The sequence below is a fragment of the Pterocles gutturalis genome, unplaced genomic scaffold, assembly GCF_000699245.1.
Source record: "Pterocles gutturalis isolate BGI_N339 unplaced genomic scaffold, ASM69924v1 scaffold10032, whole genome shotgun sequence".
NCBI classification, from domain to species: Eukaryota; Metazoa; Chordata; class Aves; order Pterocliformes; family Pteroclidae; genus Pterocles; species Pterocles gutturalis.
Window position 1 is genome coordinate 27585 of NW_010110274.1, and position 26485 is coordinate 54069.

Genomic DNA, 26485 nt, shown 5'->3' on the forward strand with positions numbered 1-26485 from the left:
TAGCGTGCCCTCCTCACTGACCCCATGTAAGACATTCAGCATCTGCTCCAAGTACTACTTCAAGGTAAGCTCTACTGGTGACAAGACAACAGCCAAAGGAGCCCACAGAGCATTCAGTATGGCAGGAATAACACCTAAATATAAAGAGGCAAAGGAAATGCATGCTGCAGACACAATCAGGACCATAACTGGCGCAGCCTTGCATCCTGTCTGGCAATGGTCTTGTAATACAGCTCCATGCAAAGGTCCTCAATAAGATGGTGCCCCAGCTGCTAAGCACTCAGCAAACTGTCCCTACCCTGCTGTGCTGTCACCTACCTGATTTAGGATGTGTCAGAGGATGGGCAAATAACTGCATTGCTGACAAATGGAGCACTCCCACAGAGAACCTCAATCTGAGAAAGTCGTGTCTAAGATAAGAGGGGCTGAATTCCCTCCTTACCATTGGGAACAGCTACAGCCCTAATGAATGATTTCAAGCACTGCTGTGTTACTCAGTGCAATTTAAAATGGCTACCTGTTTAGCTGTCTGGATGAATCTAGCTGCTTTATGATGAGGGAGGATAGTAATGGAGCATGTGAAGCAGTGCGGACTTAACACAAATGTGCTGACGTTAAAAATCAGACTTGAATAAATCCTTACAATTATTCCCCTGGTTTTGGTCTTTAAACAAAATCATAACCAGTTTTAATAAAACTGTTTTTTAAAACTGAAATGCTGAACAGCTTCTTTGGTATCTGTTGCTATGTAGGGGGTCATTGGTTTTGCCTACAGTCTGCCCCAAACCAGAAATGGCAAAAGTAGATGTGTGCTTTGGTCTCCTGAAAAACTACTCCTTTTGTGATATTAGACAAAGCAGACAACCCAAGAATTTGGTGAAGATAATGTTCTGCTATGCTGAAGAGCTATTTGGACTGTCAGACCCCACCATATGCATGCTTCTCATTTGTTCCAAGATAGTGAGTAACTCTGGCTGTGGTTGGACAGTGGTGGGTAGAGAGTGGTTTAGGAAGCCATCACCTCTCACTGCCATGGTGCCTGACTGTGTGCATCCCCCTCAGCTGAGGTAGCCTGATTGGTACAAACACCATTCAGTGGCAGATGGGGCTGATTTGCTTCCTTTGCACTGTGGGCTGGAAGCACGCAGATGCTGAGTACTCCTGTCTCTTTGCTGAGAGCTGCTGGCTGAACCTTGCTAACTCAATTGCTTGTAAACCTGCCTGCCTAGGAGGAGATGGAGCTTCCTGCTATGGGGACAGTGCGGTATGGGAACAGTGCAGTGTGGGTGCACAGGATTTGCTGCAGAACAAAAAGAGAAATTAATCTGGTGTACTTTTCCATCTTCAAGGTCTAAGAGATGAGATTTTGGGATGTATTTGACTCTCTGTCCCCCACTGCCAGCTGAGACCATTTCAGAGGCTGAGGACAGGCAGTGATTCCCTGATGAATTCTACCTTCTCAAGAAAGTAGAGAATTTAAATTACACAGTAAACAAAATTAATCTGTCTGTTAAAAAAACAGAGTCATGAGCAAACAGTGGGAGAAAAAATGAAGTGCTGACTACAACTTCCACTTCAAGCCCAAGTCCCGATTTCAGCTCACTTGTGTCATTTAGCTTGAGGACATTAGCATGAATGTAGTTAACGCTGAAACCTTCAATACCTTTTACCTCTGACAGTATTTGTCAGCGAGGACTGTGTCAGTTCTTGGAGAGATTTCAGGGTATGTACATCAACAGGGGCTTTGCCTGCAGGATGTATAGAAAAGGAGGTATAAGAAAGCCATGTGCTGGTGCCATGCTGATCCTGGTGAGGGCTGTGCTCCCTGGGGAGATTTAGAGAGTGTAAGTGTGACCATATGGGTAGCATTAGTGCAGCTGATGGCTGTGCCTCCCTGCATTGCAAAGAAAGGCAAAAGAAAGTGATTTTTACTAAACAAGAGTAGCAGAAACAAAAAGGAGCTGTCTGCAGCCAGCTCCCTGCTCTGAATACAGGGAATATGGTTTCAATCTGATAGGCACTGGGCGTCAGCATTGATTATTCAGGACAGGCCATCTGAATCAGGATTGTTTCACCCAGCTTCAGAAAAGACTGTTCAGATAAGCAAAGGTCAGATAGCTACGTCATCCAACTAGCAACTTGGGCAAATTGTGCAAGACACGGTATTTTTAGCTGAAGTATGTTATTTTTGCTGACCCAGACAAACTTGAGGAAATTAGTGAACTCCATCTAATTGTGAGAACTGTCTAGCAAGAGCAGGTGTATAAATCTGTCTTCCAAGGTCCCTCTAGGACCAGGTTTTAAGCATCCAAGTAGCTGTGTTTCCTTATGTTTTCCTGATCTGGCTGCTGCTCTGTCCCTTCGGCATGGCTGAGGGCTGGCACAAACACCAATAGCTCCCAGGAAGGCCTGACCAAATGAAGAATTGGTAAATGACCTAGGGAGTACCAAGATGATGTTTGCCTCTCTTATCCAAGGCTGCACCTCTTAACTTCTCGTATAGGAGCTACTGTAACAAGCAGTCAGTGCATTGCACACACAGCAAGTCAGGGTTCATTCTGGGGTAATGCTCACCTACAGCGCTGCCTGCACAAGCTACAGAGAGGTTTCTGATGGCCTAGCTGGTGGTACTTCTCGCCTTTCCCTTCAGAAAACACACAACAAACCAAAGCACCACACTATTCCTTAGCACAGAGGAGGACAGGTGAGTGCTCCAGTCCTGACCAAAGCTATCATCTACTCACACCACAAGCATCTCCAAAAGTGGCGTTACGTTCCAGCAGCATATCCCTGTTTCCCAGACACTCTATCCCAGCCCCGAATCTCATTTATCGGACCTTCAGGTGATTACAGGAAGGAACCACTATTGGGCTTCGACATGTAAGAGAGCAGGGCATCCAGTGCGGTTAGCCATCTAGCAAAGAAAACCTTACAGCTGTATACTTTAGGGAAAAAATTTACTACTTTGTACACAAAGCATTTTACCTCTTCATGGCACGACATAATCACAAATCATCTTTGTAAGACAGTAAGCTGTATTTTACTGCTGGGAGAAACTATATAGCTGGTTTACCTTAAAGCCACATGGAGCATCTGTGGCAGCAGAGGCCCAGAGAATCAGGATTCTCCGTCCTCTGCTCAAGCTGTCTCTGCAGCCATTTTACTAAGACATGTTGAGACTATGTAGCAGCAGGCAGCAATTCATCTCTCTTCAACTTTGAACATCTTTCTGTACTGATTTCAAACGCATCTGTTGTTGCAGTTCCCAGCTCACAAGGGCATTTTGTTGTGATTCAGCCTGTTCTTTTTCACTTGATTTTTAAGGATTGAGACTTTTATTCCTAATGCATGCAAAATACAGCACATAAAATTTTCATTAATCACTGTCAAAAATGGAATATACGAACAGAATCAGTTTTATTTAAATTTTTTTTTTTCATCTTTCACATTTACCTTCAGAAAGGAAATGGCTTGGTATTTTCATGTACTTTTCAAATAATATTTTCTTGACAGCCCAAAGAACAAGGTTAGATATCTGGGGAAGTGTTTACATTCTGACAGGCCCAGATAAAATGCTTCCGTTTATAAACTGAACTCTATAACCTATAAAATTGAGCTACTCTCTCCCTTAACATGTTTTAAGGAACAGAGAGAATGAAGTTATTTTACCTGGAAAGGACTTCTGCAAATGCTCTCTCATCATTTATAGTTACCTGAACACAGGTTTAAGGTAAAGCCACCTGCTTGACCCTGCTGTACAGTGTAGCAGACAAAAACCAAAAACCAAAACAAAAAAAACCAAACAAAAAAAAAGAAAGGAGTCTATTAAGTGCAATTTAACTCTCTTAATTTAAATAGCTCTCTTCATTTAAAACATCACTTATGCTAAAGGCATAATCTACCAAATAAAGAGAGTTAATATAGTGCCCATATCACATTTGTTATGGGTCCTGATGTTCTGTGAAGAAGCATTAAGGTTACTGATGCATGTAGTAAGAGTGAGGAGAATAACAGTACAAACTTGCTTAACTCACAGCCTTTGGTTACACAGGAGATCATAATATAGTGCATATTTTTATTAAAAACACTTGAGTCTGATATAAGTGGGCTTGAACTGCATACACACTTAATCAAATGTCTGTGCTTGCATGAGTCTAAAATACGCACTAAATGACTCGTCTATGTCAGAGAGCACATGTTTTACAGCCTATATAAACTACATATTTAATTTATTTTTAAGATCTTGTAACTGGGAAAGCTTTCACTGGCTGGCAGATACTACTGCTTAAAATGACTTCTTGAGTTCCCATCTAGCAGCCAAAACAAATAAGAACAAAAGCGTTAATGCCACAGGCAGCACGCAAGCTTGGAAAGGAATTACAGCTCGCTGACTCCAGCCTCTTGCTTGGAAAGGATCCTTCAACTTTTCCTGTTCCCAGGACTGGACTGAAGCTGACAGTCCCAGCCTTGTTTCTGGCTTTGATTTAGCAGCAAAATGTCATGTATTTTATCCGTTTTGTTTTGTCATTTGCTGGACGGGGTTTCTAAAACCCTATGCATTTAAAACAAAATTCCAGATTTTCTATCTATTAAAATGAAAGCAGATGAAGAAAGGCAACGAGGCTGGTTAACATGCTGAATATATCAATACTCTTCACCTTACCATGCTTTGAGAAATCCCTCTTTGAGCTCTGCAGTATAATACCTACTGTTTTCTTCCCCATTGTCATGGTTTAACCCCAGCTGGCAATAAGCCCCACACAGCCGTTCGTTCCCTCCCTCCTTGTGGGATGGGGGAAAGAATCAGAAGGGTAAAAGTGAGAAAACTTGTGGGTTGAGATAAAGACAGTTTAATAAGTAAAGCAAAACCCATGCACACAAGCAGAGCAAAACAAGGAATTAATTCCCTATTTCTCATTGACAGGCGGGTGTTCAGCCATCTCCATGAAAGCAGGACTCCATCATGCATAATGGTTACTTGGGAAGATGAACACCATTGCTCCAAATGTCCCACCCTTCCTCCATCAATGAGGCTCAGCTTTATATGCTGAGCATGATGTCATAGGGTCCAGAGGGACTTTGACAGGCTTGAGAGATGGGCTCATGTGAACCTCATGAAGTTTAAGAAGGTCAAGTGCAAGGTCCTGCATATGGGTTGGTGCAATCCCAAGCACAAATACAGGCTGGGAGGAGAATGGATTGAGAGAAGCCCTGAGGAGAAGGACTTGGGGGTGCTGGTAGATGAGAAGCTGAACATGAGCCAGCAATGTGCACTTGCAGCCCAGAAAGCCAACTGCATCCTGGGCTGCATCAAAAGAAGCGTGACCAGCAGGTGGAGGGAGGTGATTCCCCCCTCTACTCTGCTCTCGTGAGACCCCACCTGGAGTACTGTGTTCAGCTCTGGGGGCCCCCAAGATAAGAAGGGCACGGACCTGCTGGAGCGAGTCCAGAGGAGGGTCATGAAGATAGTCAGAGCGATGGAGCACCTCCTGTATGAGGACAGGCAGAGTTGGGGTTGTTCAGCCTGGAGAAGAGAAGGCTCTGGGGAGACCTTACTGTGGCCTTCCGGTACTTAAAGGGTGGCCTACAGGAGAGATGGGGAGGGATTCTTTATCAGGGAGTGTAGTGACAGGATGAAGAGTAACAGTTTAAAGCTGAGACGGTATATTTCGATTGGACACTAGCAGGAGGTTTTTTACTGTGAGGGTGGTGAGGCACTGGAACAGGTTGCCCAAGGAAGCTGTGGATGCCCCATCCCTGGAGGTGTTCAAGGCCAGGCTGGATGAGGCTTTGAGCAACCTGGGCTAGTGGAGGGTGTCCCTGTCCATGGGAGGGGGGTTGGAACTAGACAATCTTTAAGGTCCCTTCTAACCTGAACCATTCCATGATTCTCTGATATGGTATGGAATAACCCTTTGGTTAGCTGGGGTCAGCTGTCCCAGCTGTGTCCCCTCCCAACTTCTTGTGCACCCCCAGCCTGCTTGCTGGTGGGGTGGTGTGAGAAGCAAAAAAGGCCTTGATGCTGTGTAGGCACTGCTCAACAGTAACTAAAACATCTCTGTGTTATCAACATTGTTTCCATCACAAATACAAAACATAGCCCCATGCTAGCTACTATGAAGAAAATTAACTCTACCCCAGACAAAACCAGCACACCCAGGAAAGGGAAAGGAAGGGTGTTATTAGCTCAGCATGCCTCACTCCAAATATTTTGCTCCCTGGAGGAGGACTTTCAGGCATAGTTTCACTAGATGAACTGCCTGTTTACTATGAGTCTCTATGGGAGAACAGGATACGTACAGCCCAGGGTGCCTCTTCCTGCTATTCAGTTTATCAGCCCCAGTCCTGGGTACTTGGATCAGTAGTGGCTCAGCCAGGGAGCTGCCCCGCACAGCAAACCTGCTCCCTTAGCAGGATTACCGACCTGATCACTCCTTCAGCAACATTGCCACTGTCTGGAAATTTGACAAACAGCCTTAGAGCTCAATTAGTTATTTAATAATTTTATGATTAGACAATCTGCTGATTAAGCTTTCAATAATTAGGTTCACAGCAATTCCATTTCAGAGAGATATTGGTCCCTGATTTACTACATTTTCTCTTGGAGTGGGGTAAAAGGATCTCTGTGTGAGCCCTTGTGTGCAGCATGCCCCAACACTTCTCTCTCCTGCTGCAGAAGTACCTGCAAAAGCTGTTTGGGTGGCAAATGGGGTTGCTGCCAGATCACGGGTGCATGGTGACCCCTGGGGACAGCTCAGCATTTCAGCTTGGTTGTTATACCTGGTGTAGCTAAAAGACTCTTGCTCTTCTTTTCTGAAGTCTCTCCAGACAGTGCGGAGTGAGGCAGGCAGGGTTTATCTAGGGCAGTTGCAAGACCTCAGAAGTACAGTTTCAAAGAGCCTAGCCAATCATTTTGATATCCATGCTGCTCTCATCTGGATTTGGGTGGGTGGCCCATCTCACGGATGAGCGGGAACTGCCTTCCTCTTTCTCTTGGCAAAGACCTTAGCGAAAGCTCATGGCTTCATCTCTGGCTTTGTCCTTTGCTGCATCCTCTGAAGGACAGGGTTCACCAGGAGCTGCAATCTGTTCCTTGCAGAGTGCCTTGGCAGAGGGGGTAGGATGCTGCCACCTTCCTCCTCCAGCCTGGACCCTGCTTTGGTGGAGAAATCAGAACCGGGCTCAGGGATTAGTCCCAAAATATCGTAAATGATTAAACCTCTTCCCATACTCCAGGGATCCTCTGTCTCCTTTCTGAGGTAGAAGTGCTATCTGGCAGCATTAGGCAGTAGAGGATGGTGGAGGTTGGTGGATGGGAGGTTGCCATTGACAGATATTTTATGTTCCTTAATGTTCTCCTCCTTTAAGGGATGCGGTGCAGGGTTCAGGGCTTGGAAGCTGCCTTTATCCTTCCACCTCTCAAAGGGACTGGTGGCAAAACACAGCCATGCCTCAAATGGCAGAAAGAAACAGGACTGGCCAGAGAAAGCCTATGTCCCCTCTGAAACCGCTGAGAAAGGAGCTTGAAAGACAAGATGAAAGGGGCTTTCTGGGCCCCAGGTTGCTGGCTGCAAATGCTTTGAGTGCAGCAGGAGGGGAAGCAGGGCTGAGGGATGAGAGATGTCATCCCAAACCACTGAGCCTCGCAGCTGGAAATTGGACATGTGCACTGCTGAGCTGAAGCCTCTGTCAAAGGAGGCGCAGTGCTGGTGGAAGGGAGGGCTCAAAGAGACTCACAGAAAGCCTGACTCACTGAAGATAGCAGTAATGTACAGGTAAAGATGATGACAGTTCTTAATATAGAACTCTGATGTCAATAAAACATGGTTTAGTATTTTAATGCTGATGTATTTCACATCTTTCTTACCCTTTGTCGGGACAGTTTGCAGGGAAGTGATGCTCAGCTGTCAGGGGACAGTGTGTCTATTCAGGGCTACAGATATGGCACTGCCATTGCAGTGCCGCTCACTGCCGGACCACAGGCAGCCGCAAAGAAGAGAAGATGGGTGCTAAAGCACTGCTTGCCTGAGCAAGGTTTAACACTGCTTTTGGGGGGACTGTAAAAGGGAGTCTGGGCAAGAAGGAGACAGGTATAACCTAGACTCTGAAGACTCTGAATGTCAGACCCTGCATCTCACTCTACATGTTACTAATCTTGCAAAGACTCATGCTTTTCTGTCTTGCTGCAGCTAAAGGCCTAATGAGATCACACTGATCGGCAAATGAGCCCAGCTCCCCCAAACAGCAGACAGGGGAGGTTTCTGACTCTGCCTCACAGCTGCATGCTCTCAGCAGCATAGCACTAAATGGGATCACTGGCAGTGCTGCAGCTGCCAAGTCCCTGCTATCTGACCCACTCTTCTAAATGACACAGTGAGGCAGAATTCTGGCAGACTGATATTTTTACTCCTACCCCCCGATGGCCAGCTATATGCACTGAAGTAAGAAAAAATCCCAGTTTGGATCTGCTTACCAAAAGACCATTAGCTGTGGATTTTCTACAGCATTTCTAAAAGGAGACAAGCAAATACAATACAAGAATAATGATAATTTCAGTGGCCCTTGCATTCCTGGGTCAGGTTTGTGTAGGGTCACAGTGCATGCACGTTCAGCTTCACTTGGCACATACACATCTGTGAGCTAAAATTGCCAACTGCATATAGACATAAGGTTTATTGTTGTATAATTACCTGTTTGGCTGCCTGACTGGAGCTGGAGGTGAGATGAGAGGAACAGAAGAGTTGTAAGAGTAGAAGAAAAGAGGAGAGAAACAGCCTGAGGGTCTCAGCAAGTAAGGCTTTATTGCAGTAGCACTAAGGGACTAGTGAGTGTGTATAGAAGACACGTAGTTCCTTGCCTGAGGAAATTAAGACAGAAAACAAACTGTGCATAAGGAGTACAGGCAGCTAAACCAGTAGGTGTTTCAGTGATGTATGGTTCCTCTTGGTTCCAACTTCAGTTTGAATTATCTTTCAATAATTAAGATTTACAACAGGTTTTAACTTGTATACAGAGATACTTAAGCACAGCAAAAGAGGGCTGAATTTAATGATGAAGAAGTGGAGCAAGGAGGGTCAGCTTTTTTCCCCTGACAAAAACTTTTCCAGAGTCTGTGCCAATTTCAATCCCCTTTAAAGGACTTTATAAGAAATGACTTGCCTGCCCTTCAGACAGGTGGTGCTGCCAGGTGGACAGAATCATAGAATCATTTAGGTTGTAAAAGACCTTTAAGATCATTGAATCCAAATATTAACCTCACACACAAAACCATGTCCCTAAGCACCACATCTACATGTCTTTTAAACAGCTCCAAGGATGGTGTCTCAACCACTTCCCTGGCAGTCTGCTCCAATGCTTGACAACCCTTTTGGTGAAGAAATTTTTCCTAATATCCAATCTAAACCTCCCCTGGTGCAACCTGAGGCCTTCTCCTCTCAGCCTTTCACTTGCTGCTTGAGAGAAGAGACTGACACCCACCTCACTACAACCCCCTGTCAGGTAGTTGTGGAGAGCGATAAGGACTCCTTTCAGCCTCCTTTTCTCCAGGCTCAACACCCCCAGCTCCCTCAGCCGCTCCTTGTAAGACTTGTGCTCCAGGCACTTCACCAGCTTCGTTGCCCTTCTCTGGACCTGCTCCAGCACCTCAATGTCCTTCTTGTAGTGAGGGGCCCAAAAGAGAACATGGTATTTGAGGTGCAGCATCACCAGTGCCTCAAATACTGTGTTCAGTCTGGGGCAGGCACAAGTGAACGATAGGGAAGGGGAGCTGGCAACTGGGAGATGCTGGCTGGGTACTGCACATCTGCCAACAGAGCGAGCAGCAGGATGTGCGAGGAACAAAACACTACAGACTAAATTAGAGCAAAAGACTTGAAGAGGTTGTTATGTTAAGGCATGGTGGCATTTCAGAGGGCCTTTGCAGAGATACAAGCTTGCTTTGTTTTTCCTTTTGTTATGCATTTATGTAAAGAAACTGATTTGCCTGTTCATAATTTGTTTTGAATCAAGAACACAGATTTCCAGTGCCAACCGTGCACATGCTGCACAAAAACTGGTGTCTTTTTTGCCTCATTATTTCTCTCCATACACGCATCAGCAACTTTAAGTCATACTGTAACTCAAATTACTCCAGGGATAGGAAATAAGGCTGATGGGATTATCTGTCCTGGAGACAACTTCAGTGTGAAGCTACATCAGAAACTCTCTGAACGCATGGGCTGGGGCATTTGCAAGAGATGGGGAGTTGAGGTACCGATTCCCCCAAGGCAAGAAGTTAAAGCAATTCCAGGGAGGATCAAGGAGCCATACACACACACACACAGACACACACACAGAGACACACACAAACACACAGACACACACACACGCACATGTTCAGTAACTCTCTCGAGCCTGAAATCTCTTTCTCATGCACAATATGTGGGAAAGAGCCTGGTTTTTGACAAGACCTGAACAGAAATATCTTTAACACTTGGATTTCCTGACAGTCTCTCTACCCCACTGATGCTGGCACATGCAGTGCTCAGAAAGGACCAGGAAAAGCTGTGAGCAGAGTGAAAAGGGTGTCAGAAAATAGTCTCTGCTTTCTACAGGCGTTTGTGGCTGCTAACAGCCGCACTTGCGAGGTGAATGGAAGGGCAACACCAAGCTTCAGGGAATAAAAATGCTTTAACTTCTTTCCAGGTCAGCACCAGTAGAGATGTGGAGGAAGCCCAGGGACTGACAGCTTTGTCCTTTCCAGGGATGGCACTTAAGCCAAAATTTGGGGGCTATATCATCTGCTAAGCTGTCTTCAACAGAGTCTCTCCTCTGGCAGCATGGGCATTGGGGGAACAAGAAGAAGAAGCATCATTTACTTTTCACCTAATATACAATTCTGCAAAGCCATCTGATTGAGAAGATGTGTCCTGACTTGGAGCCCACAGGGACAAAAAATGAGGAGAGACAGAAAAACAACTCAAGCTGCCATTTTTCTGTCTCCTCTAGCTGTTCCCCAGGCGCCTTAAGTCACACTGTCTCAGTCCAATGAAAGGAACAAGGTTGTTTCCTGCCAGGTCTCCAGGGTCCAGTAACATATAAGGGAGAGCAAGCTGCATCCCCTCTTCTGACCACACTGTGACAAAACTGTCAGAGCAGCTCAGAGAGCCTCACCTCTGCAGCAGTGTCTGGTGGGAAAGGCACAGAAAGCCATTGCTCCTCCACATCCCTCAGCAGAGGATGGTATTGGAAACGAGTGGCAGAAAGTCTTTTCTTCTGTAAATTGCATCAATTGATGCTTAAAGGCAGTGAACTGGAATAAACGGGAACCTCAACGAGCTGCCTCTGCTGTTTTAGTGCTGGTGAAGGTGCTTTGCAACAGCAAATTCCAGTAAAACAGAGAGGTAAATTTGGTGGTTAAATTTGTTCTCTTCACACAAGAGATAGGACTTGGTGGCTGGGACAGTGACCATATGCTTTTTTTACTTTACTTGCAATGTTAAATGCACTCTGCTTACTTTGGTTGACCTTGTGAAAAATCATATTTACGATTCACCGCTAGCTCCATAATCTGGTCATCTGCACAGACCTCAGGAAGGTCAACCAACATCTACTGATGACAGTGCAAGGTGCTGGGGACCTGGCAAAGCATCACTCTTAGAGAGTTTGTGTTTATCAGGTACATCTGACAGTCTCGAAGTGAAGCCACCATTTGCAACTAGAATAAGCCAGCTAACATTATCTCTCTAACTTGCTGTCTCATACAGGGTTTTGGTACCCAAAACTTCTCAAAACATTGTTGGGCCAAAGGACCAAACCAAAAATCAGTGCCTTGGCAGATGGTGCCCATGGGGCACTCTCCCTCTGGAAATCTCCGAGGACCAAGGCCACCACTGGAAGTGACTTCAACACTGCTGGACTGGCAGAGGAATCAGTATGTAGCAAACCCTAAAGGCTTTCAAGGACCGCCTCAAAGAATAGGTTTTACAGTGGTGGCCATTTACAAATCATGACATGCCATTGCTTACCCTTCCCTCCACCTAACATGACCCCATTTCCTCCAGAGAGTACAGCTCAGAGTACTCAGCCTTTCAACAGCCCTGTTTGTTAACCACTGCTAAGGGCCCTCTTGCGTGCCAACTAAAATACTCAGGAAGCAAGAGTAAATAATTTGTTGAGGTGAAGGACTGGAAGAAATGTACTCACAAGTATTAATTTTTAGAAACTCAAATATTCTCTGTTTAATTTTTCACAATTCTGTGATTCTGCCTCTGGATTATGGAGCTGGTTTATGTGGTCTGACAAGTTACTTTTTTCTTGTATCACGCCTTAGAAAAGTTTTAGTATTGTTCTGTAACCATGTTAGATGTAACAATCAGCTTTTCATAAACATCTTTTTGTTCCAAACTCCAAGACCATGGCTACAGACACTGATGTGTTATCAGTTTGATCCACACCAGCATTCACTTTTCTCCAAGACAACCTCCACACCTTTAACAGTCTTGAACATCCGTCCACTGCCTCCATTCCTGCCCTAAATTCCTCAAAAGATCAAAACAGTGTTTTTCAAGTTATTAAAATAGTTAATGTCACTATCCAGGATGGATTTTAACATTCTTTGCTTAAAATCCATTCCCCCATCCTACAGAAAAAATACACTGGATGCAAATGGGAAAAACATGGGATGGGAAGATTCATGAACTTTTTTTCTTCTGTTCTTTCTTATAATTATTGGTGGCATGCAGCAGGCAGGGAACTGTGTGTGACAGCCAGGCTCTGGGTCGTGATCTTCTCCTGTATACTCCACTTAAAAATCCACATTACAGCAGAAAAAAATCCCTCTGCCAATCTAAGATTTAAGTGACTTTTCCAATGGCTGCCTGAGATATCACCAATGCCAAGAAGAGCTCAAACTCGTCTACAAAATGGAGATAGTGTACAGCCACCTTTGGCAGCTGCTTGATTGTCATCTGTGTTACACCTCACATGAAAACGTGCACAATCGCCTTGAATTTGGTTCTGCTTTGTAATATTCCATCGCTACACTCTGTGAATGCTCTTGTTTTTCTAGGACAGAGTGGGTATAAGAAATCAGCTGCTTGTTGGTATTAAAAGATCACTCAGCATTGAGAACCATGGATAAAACTCAGGAAACACATCTGTAAAAGAACAAATTTCCCTGTCTGCACTGGAGTCAGTAAGAGATGCAGGCAAAGGAGAAAATTAGTTTTAATATGTTCTTAAATTCAATCACTCTACAATTGAGGAGGTTTGATGAATTAAAGAGAAAGAACAGAGAGTAATGATTAAAATTTTAAAAGAACATTTGTAATGGAGTGAAAATCAACCAGCAATTGAGTTTCTCTTGTTTACTGGTGGACATACCAGTGCATTGGGGGGCCCAGAGCTGAACACAGTACTCCAGGCAGGGCCTCAAGAGAGCAGAGTAGAGGGGCAGAACCACCTCCCTCAACCTGCTGGTCACACTTCTCTTGATGCAGCCCAGGATCCAGCTGGCCTTCTGGGCTGCGATCTCACATTGCTGGTTCATGTTCTGTTTTTCATCTACCGATACCCCCAAGTCCTCCTCAGGGCTGCTCTCCATCCATTCTCCTCCCAGCCTGTATTTGTGCTTGGGATTGCCTTGACCCATGGGCAAGACCTTGCACTTGGCCTTGTTGAACTTCATGAGGTTTGCGTGGGCCCACCTCTCAAGGCTGTCAGGGTCCCTCTGGATGGCATCCCTTCCCTCCAGCACGTCGACCGCACCACACAGCTTGGTGTTGTCTGCAAGCTTGCTGATGGTGCACTTGAACCCACTGTCCACGTTGCCAACAAAGATGTTAAACAACACTGGTCCCAGTACCGATCCCTGAGGAACACCACACGTCCTTTTAATGCCAACTCAGTCATGTTGATATCATTCCTCACTATCACAAAGTTTCACATGAAGCCTTTCCAATCTTCTTACAACTCTCCAGATTATTCTGGTCATCACCAACCTGATGGTCATTACCAGATAAATGCAGACAGCTAGCACTGTCTTTCCCCTCTTTACTCCTGACTTTTCGCTTTCTGCCCTGCCTTGAAGTAGAAGAGATTACAGCCTGGTTCTAGGTCAGATGAATATCCTGTAGACCCTTTGGAGATGCTTCAATTCACCTACTCAATGAGACCAAAAGCAGCCATAGCCTTTTCTAATACAAGCGCAACACCACTTTCTAGGGAGGTGGAAACTCCTGGGTACCCATCAACGTTTAATTGCACATTGAAAGAAGACCATTAGCAGCAAAGGAGCTAAGATCACCTCTTTGTGTTACTGATCTACCTCCCCCTTTCGATGAAGGATAGCAAAACCCAAAGGACTGCCTAAAGGACCCAAAGCCAAATACATAGACTGTTGTGTATCACAGCTCTGCGCGCAGCCGGAAGTGAGTTGGTTAGGTGAGCTAGGAGGCACTAAAAATGTAACATCTGCCTGCACAGAAATAACTACGACAAAGTTTTGCATTTACATTTTGCTTCATGTCCTGCTCCACAGATCAGAGGCTGCGTAAAGTCACGTTTCAGGCCAGTAGCTAAAGCATTCAGGCAGAAAAAGGAATTGAACTTGAGTCTTCCAAGTTCTGGCTGCAAATCTGCAGCTGAAAAAGGTACAGCTGTTTTGTGATTTGAGCCTACCAAAGTTTTTATAGCCAAAACCACCTTGTAAATCAGACATAAATCTGTGAACAGTTTTGGAACTACCAACTACATATTTTTTTAATGAAATTACAAAAAAAAAAAAAAAAAAAAAAAGGAGCTAGAGTTTACTAGGGACTTTAAGTCCAAGACACCAGTTTTTTTTTTCTTTAAAATTGTAAGCAAAACCTGAAAGTCTTCATTTTAAAAGTAACCTCCATTCTGGACTCAAACCACCCATGCCTGACAGCATCACTTTAAATATTAAATATCCTAGCCTTGTTCAAGACATATTTTTAGCAGTGTCATTTAATATTTCAGACATGGTTTCTCAGATCAACTTAGACAAAGTACAGTTGTCTCACTTGTAGTATTAATTTCTCCTCTCAGATTCCTAGCCTACAACTAGTATTTAAAATAAATCATGGCACATCCTTCTTTTTTGAAAATCTGCCCTTACTTTCAGGCTGGGTAGTGATGGGAGACAGAGAGGGACTGTTTTCTAGCATGGAGCGGCTGGTGTTACTTGTGAGCTGTATTGAGGTGAAGTCGCTACCAGCAGTCTGCAGCTGAAACACCTGGTGATTAAGCTTCATTCTTATAGCCAGCTCACTGTTTACTCATGGGAGAAAGCACCTTTAAGCTTGTGAACCTCAGACTACTGAGCTGGAGAGGAGAACTGCCTCATTTCTCCAAGAGACATCAAAACCCACTGACTTGATTGTACCAATTTCCCAGCAGTGAGCAAAAAAGAGGATATATAGGTTGTTTGGAAAAAGTTGAGATTGTCTTGCATTTAGAGCAGAAGGTAGAAAAATTCAAAGTTACTGCAAACATAATGTGATTGTTTTGTGTTTATAGCAGAATCACCTTATAAACCCTGCAGAGGATTTATTTTATTGTGCTACAAACAGTGGCACTTTACAAGACAGAGAGTTGAAATAGTTCCCCATTCACAGAGGCTTAAACTGAATCAATTCAAGCTCTTCTCAAGGTAAGCAAGGAGAGGGGGAAAAAAAGGCAAAAGAAGAAAGAAAAAGACTGGGGCAGAGTTCACAGGTGAAAAGGACATGAAGAGGAAGGCAAGAGTCAGTGAGAGGTAATGGCTCACCTGTGCAGTCTTAAAAAGTGAGGATGGATGATTTCACTGATGTGGTAAGTGGGAGGAAGCCTGCGAGAGGAGCAGTTTGCAAAGCAGAGTGGGGAGAACAGGAGTCCACTAGTAGTACTGTGCTGAGGCCGGAGGCAGAGACAAACAGATCACGGTGGTTACCCAGGAGAAGCTGGAGATGATTTTTTGAGCAAATACATGAAGACTTGGGTCTATCTGCCAAGAACATACTTGTTACCCCTGTTCCTCCTTGTAACTGGGCCTGGAGGAAGGATCCAAATGTTGTCTATGGGGCAAGCTTTTTATATAGATTAGTTTAGAAAGAAGTTTTGGGGACTGCTCAAATGTTTTAAAATCTGATGAACAAGTCCTCGTTTTCCTTCTGGAAAAAGCTTCAAAAAAGGGACTACAGTTATTTTGCACAATACTAGACTGCGACGTCTCCTTTCCATGAATGATGGAACAAATGCCTGCTCTCAACACAAGCTATTCAGCCATGATTCAGGCAGTAATTAAAGTTTTTTGAATGATAGCTGTGTTTAGCAACTGGAGAAATGGGATCAGACTGTCCAATTACTGCTGTGACTTTACAACTTCTTCAATAAAATTTTATCTTGGTAAATACATGGCATCTATAAAAAAGGCTTTATTTTCCTTCAGTGAGACACGCTTTATGGAGAATGACTGCCAAGCAGAACATGTAAAGAGCTGTGCCAAAAGCTTGAGGTTTGAAAGAAAAGGAGGAGAGAGGTGCCAGAAGGCTTTCTGCACACAGCAGAGCTGGAAGGCTGCAACTGGTACAGCCTGTGGTTCTTCCTGGAGAGGCTGCTGCCTTCATCACTGCCAGGGGTGAAGCAACTGTCAGGGAACAGGCAAAGCTCCCTCTCAGTCCCAGCCAGGACTCACAAGATGCAGAAGCCTCTTTGCACAACTGGTCCCACCATCTCCACGGTAGCTTAATTCCTGTTCCCAAAACTTCTCTGTAAAGCAGTGGCATTGGTTGGTGTAAGAGGCTGGTGGTATCTCTGACCCCAAGCTGAGATGCTGAGAAGAGCTGAAGCTGCAGGACAGTTGCTCCTACCAGTCTGCTAACCCAGGCAACAGCCTCTTTCACATGTGCTCAGCATAGGCCCATATTGCCAAATGACTGCTTCAATCAGCCCTTCCTCCATGAAGAACCACCTCTGTGGTTTTTTCTGTACTGCTCCCTGCTTTTCGTAATTGCTGCTCCCCAGACCTCTGAACCAAAACTGATGGACATAATGAGGTCTGACTGTTGCTAAATGGACAAAAATTGTGCTTAGTTTGATGCTGCTTCTGTCCTACCTCTTCTCCACCATTTCACGTGATACTTCTCCCTAACTGCCACATTAAGAGCTTGGTCATGCAGGCGGTGCTGTAGCTGCATCACTTGCTGTGCCTGTCACACTGAGGCTCTGCTGTGCACAGCTGGGTGTAATGCTGGCTGCTATACTTGGAGCCAAGATCGTCCCCAGCTTCAGAGCAAAAGCGCTCCTTGGATGTTTCTCTGTTCATGCTCAGTCAAGGTTTTCATCTAAGACCACCATGGTACCCTCACCTAACAAGGACCCTGCTACTGGAAGCCACACGATATAGGTGACATCTTCATCTGTTCTGCCCTCCTGCTCTGGCACACCAAGGTTTGTGTGTTTTTCTGAGCTCTGAGTCTCCAAAGAATCCTTTAAGATCTGAGAGAAGCAACACAAAGTTTTCACAGTGCTGTGAGCATCCCCTCTGCATAAGAATAGCAGTTAAAAAACAAGAATTGCATTGAACTTTCTATACCAGCACACAGCCCCTCCCTTTGAGAAGTGTGTGTTATTTCTACTTAATAGAGCCTGATCTGCTGACAGCATTTTAGCCCCAACACTCAATAAGCAGACAGTAACCTTTCCTGGTTAAGAGCTGAGTGTGCGGCACAAAGAAGACAAGGGGGGAGCCCACATCACTGAATAGTCAAAATTAATTCAGTCAACCACCAGATACTGCTTAAGGGTCATCATTAACAAATCAAACACATCAAAAAATGCATCATCTAATACTGTCCATGGATGCTGTAGTCTGTTCTGGAGCCAGTTTACTTTAATTACCCTGGGTTCTGTTTGCTTCCCTTGAGGGCCACACAGAAACTCACCTACCTATGGAGACATCAGAAGGAACTACAGAAATAGTAACACCTGGGTAATTCAGAACTGGGAAAATGTTCCCCAGCAATGGGCTAGAGGATTGGGTGGAACTTACATTTAAGGACACAAGGCTCTGAGAAGCCAGAAAACAGTACTATTGCCCTTTTCTGTGTTTATTTTGTGAAAGATGCCAACACCAGAGCAGGCACCCTTGTAACTCAGCTGGTGTCAGTCTTTTTAATGTCAAGAACAAGGTGTAAATCACCACTGGGGACACCACTCTCTTTTAAACCAGCTCTCTACATACTTTATAGAAAACAGCGATGAGAGTAATACTGTGTAAGGAGATCTCTGAACAGACCACCAGCCTATCACTGCTGTGGTGCTGCCTGCTGGGGTTAGGCTTTGCTAGATCAGGTAGTTTTTATTCTCATCACTACTTCAACTACTGAATTTTCCTTCCTTCTATCAGAGAATCTCAATATTTTGCTTGATTTGCTTTGCCTCACAGCCTTCTGAGCTGCTTCTCATATTTGAGCTGACAGATTACGGTGGGTTAGGGCAAAGAAAAAGAACCTGTCATTTGCAGCTCTGATCTTTTGCTTCAGGCACAAAACCCTGCCATTCAGACTCCAGATGCTTTGTCCCACTCTCATTACAAAGAAAAATAATTTGCAGAAGCAGATCTGCAGGATTAGCTCTCTCGCCTAGACTATCAGACTTGTAGGTACTGTAAAAAATTGCAGTGGCTAAAGGATGTACAGATAACGCCCAACAAAATGATTCAGCTGCCTTACAGCCTCCTCCTTCATGACTCCTTACCTGAAGGTATACTAGCCAAGAATGGTGCAACACAAGATGTGAGTGGGCGTGTGTCTATCAGCTTGTGAGATGCGTGGGTACCCAGTAACCTGTCACGGGAGATGTGCATGCATGATGGTGGAAGGCTGGGAAAGGCCTGTAAAGCTCTGGTGGGATGGCATAACAAATCAAGCAAATTGCAGCGACAGAAATATTAGGCTTGTTTGGTGAACATTATGCCACATCATGCTCATATTCATGTGCTCATGCTTTCCTCCTGGGATTTGCTGATGGTTACCTCCCTTTCCTCCATCTCACCTACTTACAGACTCCCTCCTGCACAGAGCTCTCTGCCGAACTCCAGTGAATTGCTCTGTTTCAGTTTCTCTTAATGGCTTTACTGTTTAACTAAGCCTTTGTCCGCTACAGTGTCTCATGCATCTCTTCCTTTCTGTCCCTCTGTTTCTTCTCTAACTAATTTGCAATAATATGCCTGTCACAACAGTTTTTCTGCCCTCATCTTTGCTACTCTGTCTGCAGACAGCCCTACTGCCCTTTAACATGATGCAGCTAGATGTTCATGTTCTCATCCCCTCTAAAAAGAGCCTGGAGATATCTTACAGGAAGGATGTTACAATAAATCTGTGTACGCAATTTCTCTTATAAAAGGGAAGAGTAATAGCACATGAAATAATGTTTAAATAAACTCTTCCCAAGCCCCAAGAGACCTCTGAGTGGTAGGCTACACTTCTGTCTTCATGAAGAAAATCAATAGCAATGCTACACTGCTGCTGCACTCTGGCTTCCACATTACTCACACCCCCTGTACAAAGTACAGACTGCGTTCAAGGAAATGGGTGCTCCCAGGGGAGGAAAATGGTTTTGTGCACTTAAGGTAATGATGTCAGTTGAGGTCGCCATGCAAACACTTATGGATATGGATATGGAAATCTGCAGTTTTATCAATAGAGCTGGAACCTGGAGACCTAGCTTAAGAGTTAGAGCTTTTTTATAAAATGTTTCCCTAATTTACCTACAGAGCTTCTTCCCAGAAACAACAGCTGCTGTACCTAATTAGTATTAATCACCTTGTTATAGAAGAGCAACTGGGAATGGTAGAGTACTTGAGGTACTGACGAAAGGATACACTAATGGCATTGATTTGTCCAGTCTACTGCAACCTCCCCTTATTCTGTTTTCTGTATGTAAAGCTTGGAAGTCACAAGCTGTAAAGTAGACTGGGAAGAGACGACACAGAAAAGGAGCCATGGATGCGGGCAGATACTGAGCCATTCAGCCTATGCAAGACACTTGCTGCCTGTTCCGTTTGGGACTGCATCTCTCAGCACCAGTTTTTCAGGTTGACCCGGGGCAAGAGCAGCCCTGGAAAGGGATCGCTGAGCAAGGCATCCTTTTGAACAGTACTGGGATAGGATGCTCTGGTGTGTGCTTTGTGGCTCTTCGATGGAGATGCTTTAAAATAAGCTCTGAACCCACACCCAACCCTGGGACAGGGGGCTAAATAACTACAGCAATTGAAAGATCAGTCTCAGGAGCCACATGGGGAGATAAAGGCAGTCTGTCCTTTACTGAGATTGGAGAACATCTATAAAGTTTCAACCCAAAATGCACCAATTTTGTTATGCTGAAACCTGAGAGCTTTGTAGTTTTCAGATCATTGACTGATATTCCCAGTACTAATCCTCCCTGATCGCACAGCAATTCAATATCTGCCATGAATACACAGCAGCAGGCTGGAAGGCAGGAGATAACACCACAGATGTGTCATCAGCCTCTGTCCCCAAATGGATTATCTCCTCTGTTCACTTCAGTCTCCACCAAGACAGGGTCCAGTCATACATTAGGTCCTCAGTTTCATCCAAGCCAAGCGCACCTGGGAATAACATGCTCTAATTGCTTGTGTTGGGGTTTCTGTTGCTGTTTTACCCCTATCAGAGTTGCTTGCCCTAAGCAAACATCACTCCAGTTACTTGCCTGAGGTTTTTGAGAATTTTTTTTGTTAACAAGCAAGAAGTAATCTAGTAGCACAAGTGAAATAGCTCAGTGCTTGGAAGTGGATGCACCTAATTGGTGTCTCCACACAGAATCCCCATCCCCAGCTAGAGACTGTGAAAGACAGAGATACGAACTCCTCTGCTGACACCAAGTAAAATCTTAGGATGTTTATAGATCCTCAGATGGAGAAATGGGACCATCACAGGAAGAAGCAGAAGTAGATTAGAAGCCTTGGTGGTCTCATCTGAGATCTCTTCTTGGAGGATAAGCACTAATGGTTATTTGTCAGAGAACAACTTTTTCTACCAAGACTTCCTTCACCTCTCTCTGAGCCATCTGCTTGTCTCAGGCTCCACTATTGCTCTCATCTCCTTCTTGTCATACAGAAAGCCAAAAGGCCGCACTGGGGTGACTCAGGAGGCTTTTATGCTTACCCTACCAAGAGGTCCAGGCTCCCAGTGAGAAGTTCCTTCTCAGCAGTAGCTGGGCTGTGGCTGACCTGTTCTAAGAGAGATCTGCACTGTCTCCTAGAGAAAAAAACCAACATCTTGCAAAGCAGCTGACAGGAGCAAAGTGTTAGTATCCTATTAATTAATGAAATACCTCTGCTCTGTTGGTGTTACAGCATCTTCCTGCCCCTTGAAGCAAGAAAAGTTTCTGATTAGGCTGTACATTATATACTTGAGCTACATCAGTTTATACAAAAGGCAACTTTGTGACACCTGCTCCTCCCTATGGGGCTCACTAGTATCAGACACTGCGCTTTCTGGTACTAAGATAAATTCAAGCATGAGATCTAAACTGGGAGGGGAATAAAACAGTAGCTAGGAAAGCAGGAAGATTATTGGCTACATTTGCAATTCAGATAAATTTTTTTATAAGAAGCTTTCCAAAGAAAATCTAAAACAAACCCCATAAACAACACTTCGAAGCCTTCATCAATACGAACTAGGCTTCCTCTTGGTCATATGGCAGGAGACCTCACATGCATGTAGCTCACTCAGTCTTAAGGTAAGACTCAGCTTGCCTAGCTTAGACACCTATTTTTCACACACTTTTAGGCGCCCCACTGAGCAATCTTCCAGAAACAGTGCCTTACTCTCTACCTAGTCCAAGGAGAGGACATGCTTACATCTAAGGCAACAGGTATCACAGAGGCTGCCACGAGTGTCTCTGTTTGCCTCTCTCCCATATGTTCATCTGCAGACAGGGATGCAGGAGATGTACCACCAAGCTCCCAGTGGGCTGGATGTGCTGATGAAGATGCCACTGCCACAACCCCTCATTGCAACTGTAGCTTGTTCTGAAGCACTTCAACCAACTGCCACTTTGCCCATTCTGTTTTAACACAAACTGTAACATCATTGGCTGCTAGGTAAGACAGACAGACTGTTTGGATGGGGAAGGGAAATAAAAAATGCAAACCAGAAAAACAGATGGCATGAGCTTCATTAGCATAATACCTTGTCTTCCAGGGATCCCATGAGGATCTGTTGCCTTTCAGTGGATACACAGCCCCTGGGATTTACACTTGGGGATTATTCTGTTCCTCCCTCTCTCCTTATCACAGCTCTCTTCTGTTTTCAAAAGACTTGCAGTGTGTGTTCCATTTGAATACGCATCCTAATAATGATGTGCTGGAGACATCCCCTAAGCACTAATGAACACCCAGCCCCATCCAGTGCTGTCGGGAGCCTCCTTACCAAGTGATTTGAAAGAATGAAAGAAGCATGGCTGAGCCTTGAAGTTCCAGACACAAAGATAAAGTGGGAGTGTTGGAAAAGTAAGAAATACGTAATTAATATGACTATAATATCAATAAAGGTTTAAGATTATGGGAGATGTTATTCCCCTTTGTGTGAGGTTAGCCTCTTTTTTTGATGTGGCCCCACAGGAAAGCTAAATGTTTTACTGCTCCGCTTACAAACCAGGTGTAACCTTTATGAAGTCACTAGAAATACAAGCCACCTGTGAAGTTTTTCTTGTGTCTAACTGACCCCCCAAGCAAACACACCACCAAACGTATGGGGAGAAACAACCAAGGAAAAGACCATCCAAGCAGCAGGATAAATCTGTGTTCAGCATGTGCAGCACAGCACACTCCTTCTGTCACACTTCAGTCACCGCAGCCTCTGGAAGCAAAAGCTGTATTCATGCTGGGTTGGTATTTAATTGAGCTCACTGGAACCAAACTTCCAGCAAGCACATATGACAGATTTATATATGAATCTTCACAGAGTGAAAAATGACATTTATCAACCTTCCATCAGAGCACTTGACATTTGAACAATTGATTCTGATTTAACAGTGAAAAATGCCGCTATTCGGTATGGAAAACCTGCAACAGGATTAAAACCCTAGTCGCTACCATCCCCAACAATGGCTCTGCCAGCTAAGCTATTAAACATTTATGTACTACCTTAACTTTCTCTAGACAATAAAAAAACTAATCAAGATCTTGACAAGTTTAATGCAGCAGAGACACAAAAATCTAGTTGGGGGAACAGAGGCCAGAGCTGGAAGATGCGGGACATTAAACTGCTCGAAAATTGTAAAGGCTGGGCAGATTTTAAGAACAGCAGCAGGAGCTTATGTGGATTAAAGGCATATTACACTGGCTACACACAATACCATTAGTCTTGTTTTGCCCCAGGTAACCTACAATTTATCTGGGTAAGGCTAAGAGGAGAGAGTCAATCCAAATACCACTAGATTTGTGTTCACCTAATTAAAGAGGCATGTTGTTTCCACAGGCAGAGAGAGATGTGTTTGAGCAGACTTCTCACTGGAGACAAGGCAGGAAGATGCTCGTCAGACTTTCAAGACAATTCCTATTAAGCAGGTAGTTTTCACCCACTATTACCTTCATAAGCTATTACCTTCATAAGCATATTGTGGTCAGCACTGAGTATTCACTAGGCGCAAGCACTTGCTGAAAGGAGGTCCTGGTAATGGTACACCTCTATTTACCACAAAACCTGTTCACACTCTTCCAACACCTCCCTTTGCCTCTTTACTGATAGACAGTAGCACTCAGCAGTTGCTAAATGAAATAAAATTTTCCCTATGCTGAAAAGCAGAAGTTCTGGCAGAAAGAGTAATCATTCTGTTGTATCTGATCCTTGGAAAAAAGCTGGTAAGCTTGCAGAAGTGTGACTATGGCGTATTTTCATGTATTAGTTCATTTTAATAATTAGGTACCTTGCAATCAACTAGTGTAACAGGCTTCATCTTCCTCAGTCACCTCCAGTTGGTAAATTCCAATTTACAGCAGATGAGTTCCTCCTGTAATATTTTTCTCATTTCTACTATTCCAGTTTTTATGTTTTTTCTCTATGGTATTTCTGAGTCTTTGGTGTACTGATGCCTCCTAAATATGCTCTGACTAAATTTTCTAAGCTGACTCCTGCTTTTTGTGTCAAAGTCATTAATGAATAAATAAATCAAATGACTGTTGGAGAACTCCATTAGCAATGTCCTTTCTTCTGATACTTGCTCTTTCAACACCATCTGGGTTTCTCAATCTACTGGCTTTGCTTAAGTACTTGGTTTATAAAACCGAGGTTTGTTACAGATCAACCTCAAATTACTTTTTCATTTAATTTGCACAAATTGAACTTGTTACCCCTGAATCCAAATCTGTTTCCTGTGATCAGATGTCCTTTAATGTCCTCATGACTTACCAAAGCCAAGCCTAAAATCACACCATTTCCTGTCACACTACTGAATCTCTTCTGAAGGATATTTTTACTGCCTAGAAATGCAAGAATATCTCAGACTTACCAATAACAGTATCAATTGCTCTCCAACCTGATTCCTGGTGTTAAATTACCCAAAACAATTATTGTAGTAGTAATTATCTCTCTAATAACATTACAAAATTCTCTTGGCAGTGAAAAAGGATCCTTGTGGCATATGGCATGCTGGCAGTGATAATCTTTTACCAAACTGTGAGCTGTGCTGTCATTAACACATACGGCTGCTCCCTGCCTTTTCCTGAAAAGCTGCCACTGGTTTTAGACTATTCATGACCGCAACTGCAGGACAGATCTACTGTCCCAATGCACTGGCTCATATCCTGTATCAGTAGCTCAAGGTCCTTCACTTTGCTGCATAATCTTGATGCGTTTGCATATCCAACTTTCTGTCTTCTCCTTCCTACTCATGCTTTCAGTGAAATCTTGCCTGTTCACCTACTTTTTCCCTTTGCCATCCATGGGTCTACTTTGTAACATTCCCTTCTGCACTACACGACCAGATTTGTCTGGTTACTCAATTTACCATGTACTCAGGCAGAGCCTTGAGACTTCACAAGTGCTCTCCAGCCTTCTCCTGGTATTTCTTTAAGGCTCCTCTTAAAAAATTAGGCCAACACCACTGTTTGCAGTAGTACTGCAAGTCCTTGGGCAGAAATTACCTATTGAGATAACCTCTTCAGAAACACACACCGATGCCCAAACTTTCACTAATTTTCTTCAAATCTTAGCTGTCTGATGACCTTCCCTATCACCTGTTTGGTAGGGCCCAGAGCTATTTCACTGAACATGTAGGCACCCACACCTTTCAGAGTCTTCCCCATCATGGCATAGTCACCCTCAATCAACTCCAGCAGCATCCTCTCAATGTCATTTGTTCTGATGTGAAGGACAACCAGGGGACTGCTTCCTGCTCCTACTGGGAAATTTTCCAGACTTAGATTCCCATTTCTTATTCATGCTCTGAGTGAAAAGCACACTGCTCCTTTGACTTGTCCTTCATCAGGTTCTTGGGGCTCTGTGGCACAGTAGCGGATCAGGTTTCGGAGGCAGGACAGCCATGTGTGGATTGCTGTCCTCTTGTAATTGCTAGCCTTGCAAGGAAGCAGTTTATTGTGCTAACTGGATGATTCTTCTTCCAGAAGTTAAAAAATGTTGTTCAGAAATAGCATGAATATTTGTATGTGAACCTTTACAGACCTACAAGCCTGGTAGTGGCCCAAGTCTCTAATCCTTTCCCTTTTGTTTGCAGTTATTCTGTCTTCTCTTCTTTTTACAGCCTCTCTACATTATCTTCATCCTTTATCTGGACAAACCTTGATTTTAGCTTGATAAAAATCTGTAGGCTTAAAGAGCCATGCCTTCCTTTCAAGGCATAGCTGCCTTCCTCTACCACATCCACATACAGGTTCCTTACATGTTTGTAGGCCAGTTCCCTCAGCAGCAGAATCACAATGATAAAATTGCTCTGAGCCAAGGTGGCATGCTCAGCCACAGGCATGGAGATTGCAAATGATACCATGAGCACAGCACCATATTTCAGACCTTGGATTCAGCCTTTCACTCTCCATCAGCAAAGACTCACCTAATTTCACTTGAAGCGGGGACGGCTTATAGTTCATGGCTACAGTCTCTCCCTCCCTCGTATCACAATCTCTGTCCGAAATAGATGCAGCTGTTGGATCCTGTTAAGAAAGAAAAGGAAACAAAACAGAATGGTTTAGCTAAAAGTCATGCAGTCTCTTTTCTAACTGTCTGTTAAGCAAGTCCATCCTGACCCACATCCAGAGGGAGCAGAGAACATGCTGATATTTTGAACGAGTGAAACCCAGAGGCAAAACACAGAACTTTGGAAGCACATTTAGTACCAAGGTACCTCTGTAAATGCCAGATTTCAACATCAGACTTACATGATGGATGGTACCGGGAGTATAATGTGGAGGGTGGGTCATCAGTTCAAATTCAGCCAGGGCTGGCAATAGTCCCAAAGCATTTTC

General features: G+C 44.2%; 1 protein-coding gene across 1 annotated transcript in view; it reads right to left on the reverse strand.

Annotated features, from left to right (window-relative positions):
• The window catches only part of FAM219A (family with sequence similarity 219, member A), a gene marked incomplete at its 5' end in the record, with an annotated part of 37243 nt that extends 11070 nt beyond the window's left edge, over window positions 1-26173 (reverse strand). The window contains one exon of the mRNA XM_010073294.1: window positions 26074-26173. Within this exon, the coding sequence (XP_010071596.1) occupies window positions 26074-26173 (100 nt within the window). The remainder of the gene's footprint in view (window positions 1-26073) is intronic.
• Window positions 26174-26485: the final 312 nt, after the last annotated feature.